Source organism: Hippoglossus stenolepis, chromosome 2 (assembly GCF_022539355.2).
Source record: "Hippoglossus stenolepis isolate QCI-W04-F060 chromosome 2, HSTE1.2, whole genome shotgun sequence".
Classification (NCBI taxonomy): Eukaryota; Metazoa; Chordata; class Actinopteri; order Pleuronectiformes; family Pleuronectidae; genus Hippoglossus; species Hippoglossus stenolepis.
The window spans coordinates 355,798-368,597 of record NC_061484.1 but is presented as its reverse complement, the minus strand read 5'-3'; the positions used below and the strand labels follow the sequence as shown (position 1 = coordinate 368,597).

Genomic DNA, 12,800 nt, shown 5'->3' with positions numbered 1-12,800 from the left:
TATCTTTCCTCCTTGAGATTCCTAAAAAAGAATACAGAATAAACATGGGAAAAGATTTTAAAAAAAGGAAAACCTACTTTTTGTACTCTTCACTTCCCTCCTCCCTTCCTTCCCCCCTCCTCCTTATCTTACTTCCTTCCTTCAAGGATGACCTGGCTATGCTCAGCACTATCACCCATCATGACTTGAAGTAGAGTGGGGGCCTCTTCATCGCAGAAGAGGGACGTCCTGTTCCAGGTAAGCCTCAGCTTTTGAACCAAACCAAAGTACAGGAGGCAAATGCAACAATAAGAACTGTGGAGGAGATAATCGGATCTCACTCCCCTGTGCTTGTACATGCTGTAACTCGGGGAAGAGACAGGAAAAATCATTCTAGACTCCTCACATCCTGGATGTAAATGGTTTTAGCCTCTCCCCTTCAAAACATACTACAGAATACATAGATACCAGAATAGCCAGACACAAGATTATCTTTCCACATGGCATTACACTCAGTCTCATTCCATGTCTGTGCCTCTCTCTCTCAAATAGACCTGCAATCATGTGTGTATAAAAGAGATTTTACTGTACATATTTAAGTACATTGTGTAGCAGCTTGTCCAGCAGTAAGTGCATTTCAAATCAAACTCACTTATGGTTGAAAAGATGAGCTTGTAGAAAACGTTGGTTAGATATTGTCTTTTTGCTGTCTTTATGACTTTCCTATCGCTCTCTAATGCTATGTTTATGTTGGAAATGTTCTAAGCATTATCAAGATGACAGTTTCAGAGTGACGTCATCCATGAGATCAGACACGGGGCAAAGAATGACCCAAACTAACTGAGAGCGTGTGAGGAGATCAACATGAAAAGGGTTTCTTTTGTGCCTAAAAAAATGCAAAAGTAATGACTGGAAAATTATCATTATCTCAGTGATAAGCCTGCTTGTTAGCTCAGAGTGCTGTGAGCTACAGTGATCCGTACAGAGCTCCAGATCTTATAAAGGCTGTGGATGGGTTTACATTTTTAACATAAGGCAGGCCGCTCTGTTACTGTGTTTGATTTTTCATGAATATGGTCTGATATGCATTTAGGGTTTCAGCATGGGAATGGATGTCAGCTGACAGAGGAGCAGAATAATGGTTTTAGATGGAAAATGTGTCACATGGTCTGTTACATGCCGTGTTGTGTCTTCTCTCTGCTCTCTCCCCAGTGTCCATTCAGGTGCCACTCTTTTCCCTGCCTAACAGCTGCAATGTGTGAGTGTACGCAGCTGGGCTCAATCACCAGTTGAGGCCATGGTGGTTAAGAGGCTGGGAGAAGCAGACAGACACCCCAGTGGGCCAGGTGGCAGCGTACAAGCTGTGTGTGTTGTGGATGTGGTGATCTCCTCTGCTCGAGTCGTGTGTGCTGTTGTTGGTAGCATGAGCAGTTAGTTTGTTTTATATTGTGGTCTTTTTAGTAAAATTTTTACTGCTGTTAGTCAGTGTCACTTTCCTTTTTAGAAAGAAGTTTTCAGTTAATTGTTAATAAATTACTATTTTTGATTATTCATCCATTGCCAATTACTGTTTTCCTTGAGTTATATATATTGTTACTCCCCTCATCCCCTGAACGTAACAAATGGGGGCTCTTCCGGGATAGAAAGAGCTGATTGGGTAAGTGGAGGTGGCTGGGATAGCACCTTCACCTGTACCAGAGGATCAAGCAGCGCAGGGGGGACACGCACATGGGAGACACATGAGACACTCGGGAGAGACTCATGACAGACTGAGCTGAAAAGCTGGACACCAGCAGAAAGTGCTGGCATCTTAAGTTTAGTTTGTTGAGGTTATGTTTGCACTGTGTGAAGTAAATAAAAGATGCTAAAAAGCAACACATTCGTCTCTGGCTGTGTTTGGGAGACCCCGGTGGCATGGTCATTTGCCACAGTGGCACCCAACGCGTGGCTCCACGCAGCCAGAGATGAAGACCTGCAGGCTGAGATGGCGCTGGTACGGATGGCAGAGAACTATTGGCTGCATACTGGGAGCAGGCAGCAGAGAACAGACGGCAGCTGGAGGCTCTCCAGAGGTAGGCAGAGAGGAAGACAGCGCTGATGGAGCATCTGATGGCCCAGTCGGGGCCTGCTCCTGTTCCTCCATGCTCCCTGCTCCCTGATAAGGCCGACACCCCTGCTCCTGCCTCTGTCGGTGGCCCTTTGCCAGTTGTGAGGCCAACGCCCCCTGCTCCTTCTCCTGTCGGTGGCCCTTTGTCGGTGGTGAGGTCGACGCCCCCTGTTCCTGGTTCCACGCCTCCTCGCAAAGCCGAGGCCAGCTGCCCGACCTCCGGAGAGTCCCTACGTGCGGCGACACCTGCCTGCTGCACCCCGGAAGAGCCTCAGCATGCGGACTGGCTTCCTCTCATGGCCTGAATTTGATGATGGGGGTATGTGGAGGTAGCTGGGAGAGCACCTTCACCTGAACCAGAGGATCAATCAACGCAGGTGAGAGCTGTTAGCTGATTGATCTTCTGGTACAAAAGGCAGCAGCAGAGCTGCCTCAGAGAGACACACAAGGACTGAGACGGACACACAGAGAGCCACACAGAGACACAATTATGAACAGTCACACAAAGACAGAGCTGAAAAGCTGAGACGCCAGCAGGAAGTGCTGGCGTATTTTGAGTTACAGTTTGTGAGTCTTAAAATTAATACAATTATGCTGAAACCCGAATGGGTTTTCTCTTGCTGCTGTGGTGAGAGCCCCGTGGCATGGTCAACTGCCACAGGAACAAATCTTATCTCCAAGACCTTTAAACAGACATTGCAGTCCCTGGGTGTTTCCCACTTAGTGTCTAGCGCTTACCATCCAGAGTCACAAGGTGCACTCGAACGATGGCATCAGACTCTGAAATGTGTGCTACGAAAGCACTGTTACGACACCGGGAAAGACTGGGATGAGGGTTTGCCTTTTGATCTTCTTGCCACTCTTGATGCAAAGCAAGAATCCCTTGGGTTTAGTCCTTCTAAACTTGTGTTTGGTGACGAAGTGCGTGGCCCGTTAAAAGTGTTAAAGGAGAAGTTGCTCTCTGGGTCTTCGCCCAAGACTGACGTGGTGAAGTTTGTTTCACTGTGTCTGGAGCGCTTACAGCGTGTGTCCATGTTGGCAGGGGGATTCTTTCTTCCTCCCAGAGCAGCAAGAAGAGAAGGTTTGATAAGACAGCTGTTGAGCGACAATTCAAGCTTCGTGATAAAGTGCTGATTCTGTTGCCCATGCCTGGTTCTGCTCTTATTGCCTGTTTCTCAGGTCCTTTTATGGTGAAAAGAAAAGTGTCTGACACCAGTATGTCATCCGCACACCTGAGCGCCGAAGGAGAACACGGTTTGTGTCACATTAACATGCTAAAACCTTATCTTTCCAGAGAAGTTGCCCAGGGGAAGCAGGGAAATACTGTGGAGACTCCTGCCCCCAACGAGATATCTGCTTCCTTGATTTGTATGGAGACCACAACTGATGATGGTCTGGCAGTGCCCTATGATGTACAGCAGTGTGGTAGGTTGTCCAACTTTTAGTTTGTTTTGAGTTTCTGTCCAGTCTAGACTTGCATCTGTAGTACCTGCCTTAGAGTCAGTGAGTTGATGTGCTCAATTTGTTCCAGTCCTTCCCTAATCTGTTTGGAGATGTGCCGTTCCAATTAAGCAGCATGCCTATAGTTGTCCTGTAGAGAAAAGGGAGAAGATGAAGAAAGAGGCTAACCATCTGCTAGGAAATGGTTTAGGAAAACCTAGTTGCAGTCCATGGAGCACCCTGTGTTTACTGGCTCTTAAATCTGATGGTACACCTCCTTTCTTCACAATGCAGTAAATGGACTTGTTCCTGCTGCTTTGCATGGATGACTGTATTTTACAGCATTGGTCCTGCTGTGTTTATCACCAAACTAGATCTGCTTAAAGGATATTGGCAGGTTTCTTTAACTTCTAGAGTATCTGACATTTCAGTCTTCGTAACACCAGACCATTTTATGCAGTTTACTTGGATGGCATTTGGCATGAGAAACGTGATGTGCCCCACTGTAATGTGTACCTTGATGATGTTATTCAACAGTATTCAAATGACTGGGCACACCACATTGCAAGTCTTGGAGTGGTGTTCCTGCGGCCTGCTGAGGCGTTGTTAAAGCTGATGTAGCACTTGTAACACGTAGCACAATTAACACTATTGGACCAGTTCTAGGCTCTAATGTATTAGCTTCACTACACTGGCTTCCGGTTAAATCTAGAATACAATTTAAAATTCGTCTCCTCACCTTCGAGGCCCTTAATAATATGGCACCATTATACCTTAAAGAGCTGATAGTACCTTATCACCCCACTAGAGCACTGCGCTCCCAGAATTCAGGCTTACTTGTCGTCCCTAAAGTCTCTAAAAGTAGAGTAGGAGCCAGAGCTTTCAGCTATCAAGCTCCTCTCCTGTGGAATCATCTCCCACTTTCAGTTCGGGAGGCAGACACCATCTGTACTTTTAAGAGTAGGCATAAAACCTTCCTTTACGATAAAGCTTATAGTTAGAGCCGGTCCAGGCTTGTCTTAGACCTGCTCTTAGTTATGCTGCTATAGGTCTAGAAGGTCAGGGGACACATGACACATGGAGCTTCTCTTCCCAGATTCTCCTTCCTCTTCTCCCTCCTTATCACATCAAAGAAATTAATATCTCATCAATACATGTTACTGACTTGACTTCTTCCCCGGAGAGTCCCTATGCCTTATCGTCCGCAGATCCAGGGCCGCGGCCACATCAAGGATTATGATGGTGGAACGTGAATCAGAGATCGTGATCAAAATGGCGGATCCTGTATCGTGCAGGCTGATCGTGATAATAATGGTGGATCCTGTAGCGTGTTGGAATCTGATAATGGTGGACCACGATGGAGGTGGCAGCTGATGGCGGCAGTGGATCATGATTGTGGACTATGGTGGCATCCGATCGTGATGGTGGATCCTGATCGAGGTGGCTGCTGACTGTGGACTATGATTACATACTGCTTGATATACAATATGTCTACTCAGATACCATTACCGACAATAATCTATCACATAATTTGCCTTCCATTATGCTACAAACTGTATTCTAATCAATGCTGCAAATACCCTTATCTTTCTGATGTTCTCATACATGTACATGTGGCATCTATTGCACTTCTGTCCATCCAGGGAGCGGGATCCCTCACATGTGGCTCTCTCTGAGGTTTCTACGTTCTTTTTACCCTGTTAAAAGGGTTTTTTAGTAGTTTCTCCTTACTCTTGTTGAGGGTTAAAGGGGACATAGCATGCCCATTTTACCACAAGTTGATATGGTTCCTTGGGGTCTTAATGAAATGTCTGTAACATACTTTGGTCAAAATACCACAAGGATCATTTAAAACGGCACCCTTTTTACCCTGTATAAAACAGCCCTCCACAGAGTGACCTGTTTTGAGTGCCTGTTCCTTTTAAATGCGAATGAGCCAGCTCCCCCCTCCCCCTCTCCCCCCATGATTTTAAACGATATAAATTACATATTTTATATGATATAAATTATCAAATATGCATCCCATACTTTGTATTCTCCTTCTGTTGTCCTGGAGTTTTAATTTTCCCAATCACATAATCACAAGACCATGTAGGGAGACTTCCAGTGCCTTGTTACGACACAAAACCCAGGAAGCTCAATCGAGTCGCTCAAGCATGATGTTTCTGACTTAGGAACTATAACAAAACGCGCGAGTGTTTTTTTCCCAGAGTTTTTGGGTTGGTAGACATGCCAGATACCCACATTAACGTGTAGAAGCACTAACAAAGTGGAATTTGCATGCTATGTCCCCTTTAAGGGCAGATGATGTCACACCTTGTTAAAGCCCTATGAGACAAATGGGGTAAAAACATAAAACAAGCCAGAGATGTATATTAAGCATATTAACAGAACAATATACAAAACCACTTAGTGAACCATATATACATATACCTTAAGGCAATAAAGAAGTGTAAAAAAATGAGTGGAGCTTTTTTCAGTTTGTATCTTTACCTAGGTTTGTTTAGTTCTAGTTTTTAGTTAATATTAGACCTGTGTTTATATAAGACCGGTCTGGTGTCTAATTTTAGGTCAAAAGACTATCTATTTTTCTCCTGAGTGAACTATTTTTCCTTCTACCTTATCTCAGGTGAGAAAATAATATCCCTGCTTCAAATAAGCCCAAGTGAAACGCCACTATACCTTAGGTTATACACACAACATTGACAATTGTGTTACCTTCTCTGGCCAGTATCTCGGCTCCGAACCATAGTTGGGAGCTCACTGGTTATTTTGGCTCGCTGTCCCTGGCCGGTAACCAGCCGTCCGGACCACTCCGTGAATAAGGAAGAGGAGACGTTTCTTTAGTTTCAGCGCCGCCACTTTATTTCTTGACTATACAGGAGCAACACTGTCATCACCTCTAGGTGGTCGTTCACTTCTCGTTATACACACACTTTTTTTGCCCCCTTTCCCACAATACCCAGGTGCACTACGTCACTCTCTGGGCCCTTTCCTTAAAGGGGCAGGCCATACCTGCAACACTACCCCCACCTGGATGATAATTAATCCCTTAACATCACTCCAGCATGTATACATTATAAAGGGAAAGCATGAGACATTAATGGTACCAAAAACATTCCCCATAACAACCCTCTGATTTCCCACAGTCCTTGAAGGCATCTTTACCCAGTGGAAACAGCTTAAAGGGGACATAGCATGCAAATTCCACTTTGTTAGTGCTTCTACAGGTTAATGTGGGTATCTGGCATGTCTACCAACCCAAAAACTCTGGGGAAAAAACACTCGCGCGTTTTGTTATAGTTCCTCTAAGTCAGAAACGTCACGCTTGAGCGACTCGATTGCGCTTCCTGGGTATTGTTTCGTAACAAGGAACTGGAAGTCTCCCTACATGGTCTTGGCCCACCCCACCCCCGTCCCCCGTCCCCCCACACTCGTTACTTCCGGGTTTACACCGGAGGCAGCGAGGCTGCAAGGCAGCGCAGCGCCGTTCCCAAGCACGCAGCCGGGCTGTTCACACGGGACGAGCATTTCTCCGCTGGTCAGCCCGCGATTCACTCACATGTGGCATTTGTCTGGATCGTTGGGACTGGGAGGCTGCAGCAGCTGCTCGGGCGCGACCGCTCGCTCTCCGTGCGTGAGCTGGAATTTGTGTCAGCGCCACACAGCCAACAGTGTGGAAGACTTCCGCAGTGTTCAGCTATCAGGTAACCCCGAACCCCGACATTCAACGGGTACAACAACAAGCGGAGAAAGCAGAATCGCGGGCTGACCTTATATATACAGTCTATGGGGCTGACCAGCGAAATGCTCGTCCCGTGTGAACAGCCAGGCGGCTGCGCTGCTGGAGAACGGCGCTGCGCTGCTCAGAGCGGTCTTCCACACTGCCAGCTGTGTGGAAGACTTCCGCAGTGTTCAGCTCTACTGTACGCCGGGTTACAGTAGTTCCGCCGGGTTACAGTAGTTACGCCGGGGTACACCGGACGCGGAAGTGCCGCTGCGAGGCAGCGCAGCGCCGTTCTCCAGCACGCAGCCGCCTGGCTGTTCACACGGGACGAGCATTTCTCCGCTGGTCAGCCCCATAGACTGTAGATATAAGGTCAGCCCGCGATTCTGCTTTCTCCGCTTGTTGTTGTACCCGTTGAATGTCGGGGTTCGGGGGTAAATGATGGTCTTCATAGCCCCCCCCCCCCACCTCTCTTTCTCTCTCTGTCTGTCTGCTTGTGTGCTTGTAGTGGATGGGCAGAGGGGGACATTTAATTATGTGATTGGGAAAATTAAAACTCCAGGACAACAAGGGGAATACAAAGTATGGGATGCATATTTGATAATTTATATCATATAAAATATGTAATTTATATCGTTTAAAATCATGGGGGGAGAGGGGGGAGCTGGCTCATTAGCATTTAAAGGAACAGGCACTCAAAACAGGTCGCTCTGTGGAGGGCTGTTTTATACAGGGTAAAAAGGGTGCTGTTTTATATGATCCTTGTGGTATTTTGACCAAAGTATGTTACAGACATTTCATTAAGACCCCAAGGAACCATATCAACTTGTGGTAAAATGGGCATGCTATGTCCCCTTTAAAGCAGGAGGCAATGTCCATATAATGTCCATGAAGCATACTGCATAGATCCTTTTTTAAATGCAACAAAGATGTCTTGACACACATACTGAAAATAGTGATGCTATTAATCAATCCAGTTACCTTAAACTTGGAAAAGTGACTAAAATAATACCGTTGTCAAACAACAATAAACATTCCACCTTCTTTCCTGTTGTTTACTCTCATACTGTAATCTCCACAGCGACCTATCGTATATCAAATTCAAAACAATAGAACAATCAAAGGACTCATTGACAACAATAAATAACTAAAACATAGGCCCATAAATAATGTGCAAAACATTAAGAGGTGACTTTCATTGAACACTTTTGGTTACAACATGGAATTGTACAATTCAGGAACTCTTTTTTTTCTTCTCTGAGTAGGGCAGCGATCCACCTACACCCTGACTCAGGTTAAAGGCTTTTCACAGTTCAGTGACTGACCCAGTCACCAAACCTGTCTGGTGCTCCTCTGGGCCGCTGGGACCTCCGGGCAGAGGTAATAGGCAGATGGGAGCCACTGGCTGCTCCCCTAACTGGATGCTGAGTCCCAGCCTCATCCAGCTGTGACTGAGAAAGGGGGTCAGGAAACAGACTGATGTCCGGCGTAGCAGGTGACGAAGAACTGGGGCCCTGAAGGGCCTCCACAGCAGGATCCTTTGTGTCTGATGGGGTGTCCCACAGGTTGAGGGGCCCGATGACTGTGTCAGATGAGTTGAGATCTGGCTGAGGGGGCACCACCTCTACAGGTGCCCAGGTATCAGTGTCGGTGAAAACCCAGCTGTTGTCCAGCGGGGCCCTGGAGTAATAGGGCTTCAGCTTGTCGTGGTGGACTACTTTGGCCTTGGCTCTTGGGCTCTTTTTAATCCTGTAGATCAAGTCGTCCAGTAGGCCCACGATGAAGTAGGGGCCCTCATAGGAAGGTAGAAACTTCCGCACCCTGTCTTTAACCTTTTTGGTGCCTTTAATCAGGTGCCAGACGGCATTTCCGACTTTGTGTTGGACTTGACAGATGTTTTTGTCGTACTGTCTTTTAGCACGTTCAGCAGATTTTCCCAGAGCTTCTCGTGCCAGCTGGTGAGACAGCTCTAGCCGTTCTCTGAGTTGCATGACATACTGTGGTGGGGTGTTTACATTGTCACTGTCAGGTGGCAAACCAGCGACCAGGTCAACTGGCTCAGTGATTTCTCTTCCAAAGAGCATCATGTTTGGTGTCAGTCCTGTGGAGCTATGTTTGGTTGCTCTATAAGCCATGAGTGCATACGGAATCATCAGATCCCAGTCCCAGTGACATCTCTCAGCAGTGGTAGCCAGGATTTTCTGTAGGGTGGCATTAAAGCGCTCCACTTGTCCATCCGACTGAGGGCGAAACGGTGTGGTTCGTGTCTTTTCGATTCCCAGGAGTTTACACATCCCCTGGAAAACAGCTGACTCAAAGTTAGTGCCCTGATCACTGTGCAGGCACTGGGGAGCTCCATACCTACACACCCACTCAGAGGCAATCTTTTCAGCCACTGTGGATGCCTGTTCATCTGGAACTGGATAGGCTTCTATCCATTTACTGAAATAGTCCTGAACTACCAGTATGTAGCGGTTATGTCTATCTGTCTCATTTAAAGGTCCCATCAGATTGACTGCAACCCTCTCCATGGGAGCACAACTCGCACTGTACCCATGGCGGCCTTAGGTGTTTTCTTTGGGCGAGCTTTTGCAGCACAGCTGGGGCAAGTGCAACACCAGAGGGTGACAGCTTCTCAAGCCAGCGAGCGAGTTGCCCCTCTGGTTCCTTAAACCTGGTTAACCAGCGCAGGCTGCTGTGATCAGTTCGGAGTGTGAACGTTCTTCCTAACAGATACTGTCTGAAGTGAGAGGTGAACTCTATGGCTGCCAGGAGTTCTCGTCTGGTGGTGCAATAGTTTTGTTCTGTGGCTGACAGCCTCCTGCTCCCATAGGCTAACACCCTCTCCTCGCCCCCTGAACTTGGGAGAGGACCGCTCTGATCCCCCAGTCACTTGCATCTGTGTCGAGAAGCATCTCACCACTGTCGAGGGGGTAGCCTAGGACAGGAGCTGTTGTCAGATGTTCTTTCAGTTCATTGAATGCTCCCTGGCATTCCTCTGTCCAGTTAAAGCGTGCATACTTTTTGGTGAGTTCGTGGAGCGGCTTAGCTATTATAGCAAAGTTTTCTACAAATCTTCTGTAGTAGGAAGCTAGGCTGACAAACTGACGTACCTCTGAGATGTTACGAGGTGTAGGCCAACCTGTCACCTTTTTCACCTTCTCAGGGTCGGTGGCGACACCGTGGGCAGAGACGATGTGCCCCAGATAGGCCACCTTTTCCTGGAACAGGCAGCACTTTGATGGTTTCAGCTTGAGATTAGCTTCACGTAGCCTGTTGAAAACTTGGTTGAGTCGCTCTAGCATTTCTGTGCCATCCCTCCCCAGGACGATGATGTCATCGAGATACACCAGGCACGTTTTCCACTGCAGCCCAGCCAGCACTCGATCCATTAACCTTTGGAACGTGGCAGGTGTGTTGCACAACCCAAAAGGCATCACATTCCATTCGAATAATCCTTTGCGGGTGCAGAAAGCTGCAGCTTTACGGGCTCTTGGTGTCAACTCTACCTGCCAGTAGCCTGATGTTAAATCCAGTGTACTGAAGTACTTGGCGTTGGAAAGAGTGTCCAACGTGTCCTGTATACGTGGCAAGGGATAAGCATCCTTAATAGTCCTTTCATTGAGGAGTCTATAGTCCACACATAGTCGTGTGCTTTGGTCCTTCTTCTTCACCATTACAATTGGGGCAGCCCAGCTGCTGTTGCTGGGTCGTGCTACTCCAGTCTCTAGGCTCTGTTGCACTTGTTGATCTGCTGCAATCTGTTTGTCTCTGGCCATCCTGCGTGGTGACTGTTTTACAGGCGGCCCTTGGGTGGTCAGTATATCATGCTGCACTAGGCTAGTGCGGCCAAGGTCCAGTTGAGAAGATATCTCCATACGACTGTAATACGCCAGCTAGCCTGACTCGGTCTTCCTCAGAGAGGCGGGCACCACTCTCAGCATACAGGTCCTGTAGGTGGCTGGGTACATAAGTAGATGGGGGGTCATTGGGCTCAGGTGCCGCTCGGGCCTTAGTCGGTTGGGGATCCAACTCCCCTAACACCTCTGCTGGCTGGAGAACCCCGGCAACTGCCCCTCTCTTCAGGGTGATAGGCGCAGGGCCAGGATTATAGACTCTGATGGGGATGTTAGTGTGTTGCTGGGTCTGAACAACGACGCGGGCCACCAGGACACAGTGCCTCTCAATGAAACCTTTGGTTGGGGTCAACATCATTTCTCCAGCTGCTGCATGACGGAGTCGGGCGGTGCCTGGCACTATATACTCACACCCAGACTCCAACATTGTGGTGCGGGCTACTCTGACAATGTGCACCTCAGGCTGTGGGGCGGGCTTAAAGCGAGGTATCATCTCACCGAAGAGGGTGATTTCTCTGTGACCATAGTCCAAGTGGGCCTGTGCCTGCAGCAGGAAAGGGTGCCCCAGGATAACTTCCATGTTATTAGCTGTGTCTGCCATAAAGTTCACGTTTGTAACTCTGCCTCCGGCTCGCACTGGCAGGTTGACTTCCCCCTGGACTGTCAGACCCTCAGGACTGATGCCCTGCAGAACTTGCACGGTGGATGGCTGGATTTGAGGTCTGGATTCATGAGGGATGGCATTGAAATGACGAAGGGGCAGTACATTCCTCCGAGCGCCAGAGTCTAGCAGAGCACATAGTTCAAGTCCATATATCCGTATTGGAATACTCATGTCATCTTCTGAGCCTTTGGTGCAGGTGACCACTGTACCTGAGTCAGGAACCGGAGCTGTGCTGGCTCTGGGTGCAGATCGTTTGGGTTTACGGGGAGAAGGGCAGTTCCTCTGTATATGCCCCACCCCAGAAAAGTTGTGGCAAATGAGTTCTCCAAAGTTTGTTGTACAGGCTTAGCTTTGTTGGACTGCCACTGCTGGTGAGATCTTTGCGTTCTTACTGGTGAGTAAGCGGGCTCCGCAGCTCGCTCATCAGCGACCCCCACTGGCTCTTTAAACGCTGAAACACTGGCGCTCTCATGCACCATAGCGGCCCTGGGTCTCCGTTCTGCAGCATTCCGAAGACCTGGCTGCATAAGCTGTGTGACGGCTCTAGCTGCCCGTCTGGTGGTTTCACACCTGTGGGCTATCTCGTAGGCTCTCGCCAGGGTAGGAGGCTTCTCCTCCAGCAGCTTTTGAACTAACTCGGCGTCAGCCAGGGCATTAATGAAGATCTCCACGCTGATGCTGTCCTGCTCCGACTCTCTACGGTCAGCATACACAATAGAAACTTTCTCGTAGATATCGTCTCTTAGAATATGCAGGGGCTCGCCTGATCCTCTGATCCTCTGTCTCAGTTCGATGCCGATGGCTGCAGCGTATTCGGAGCACGGCCCGTAGGCTGCCTCAATCTCATTCACAATCCTCTGATAACTCCACCGAGCAGATCTGGGGTTCTTGTGGATGATGGCACCTGCGGCTCCGGTCAGGTTGAATCTAAGCTGAACAGCCATAGTCTTTTCTGACCAGTGGTTTGCTTTAGCACAACTTTCAAACTGGTAAAGGAAGTCTTTCCATGAGCCCGTCCCATCAAAC

At 48.1% G+C, this 12,800-nt stretch overlaps 1 protein-coding gene across 1 annotated transcript in view; it reads left to right on the top strand.

Annotated features, from left to right (window-relative positions):
• The window catches only part of wdr17 (WD repeat domain 17), an 87,269-nt gene extending 87,067 nt beyond the window's left edge, over positions 1 to 202 (top strand). The window contains exon 26 of the mRNA XM_035170745.2: positions 147 to 202. Within this exon, the coding sequence (XP_035026636.1) occupies positions 147 to 194 (48 nt within the window). The 3' untranslated portion in view covers positions 195 to 202. The remainder of the gene's footprint in view (positions 1 to 146) is intronic.
• The last annotated feature ends 12,598 nt before the right edge of the window (positions 203 to 12,800 follow it).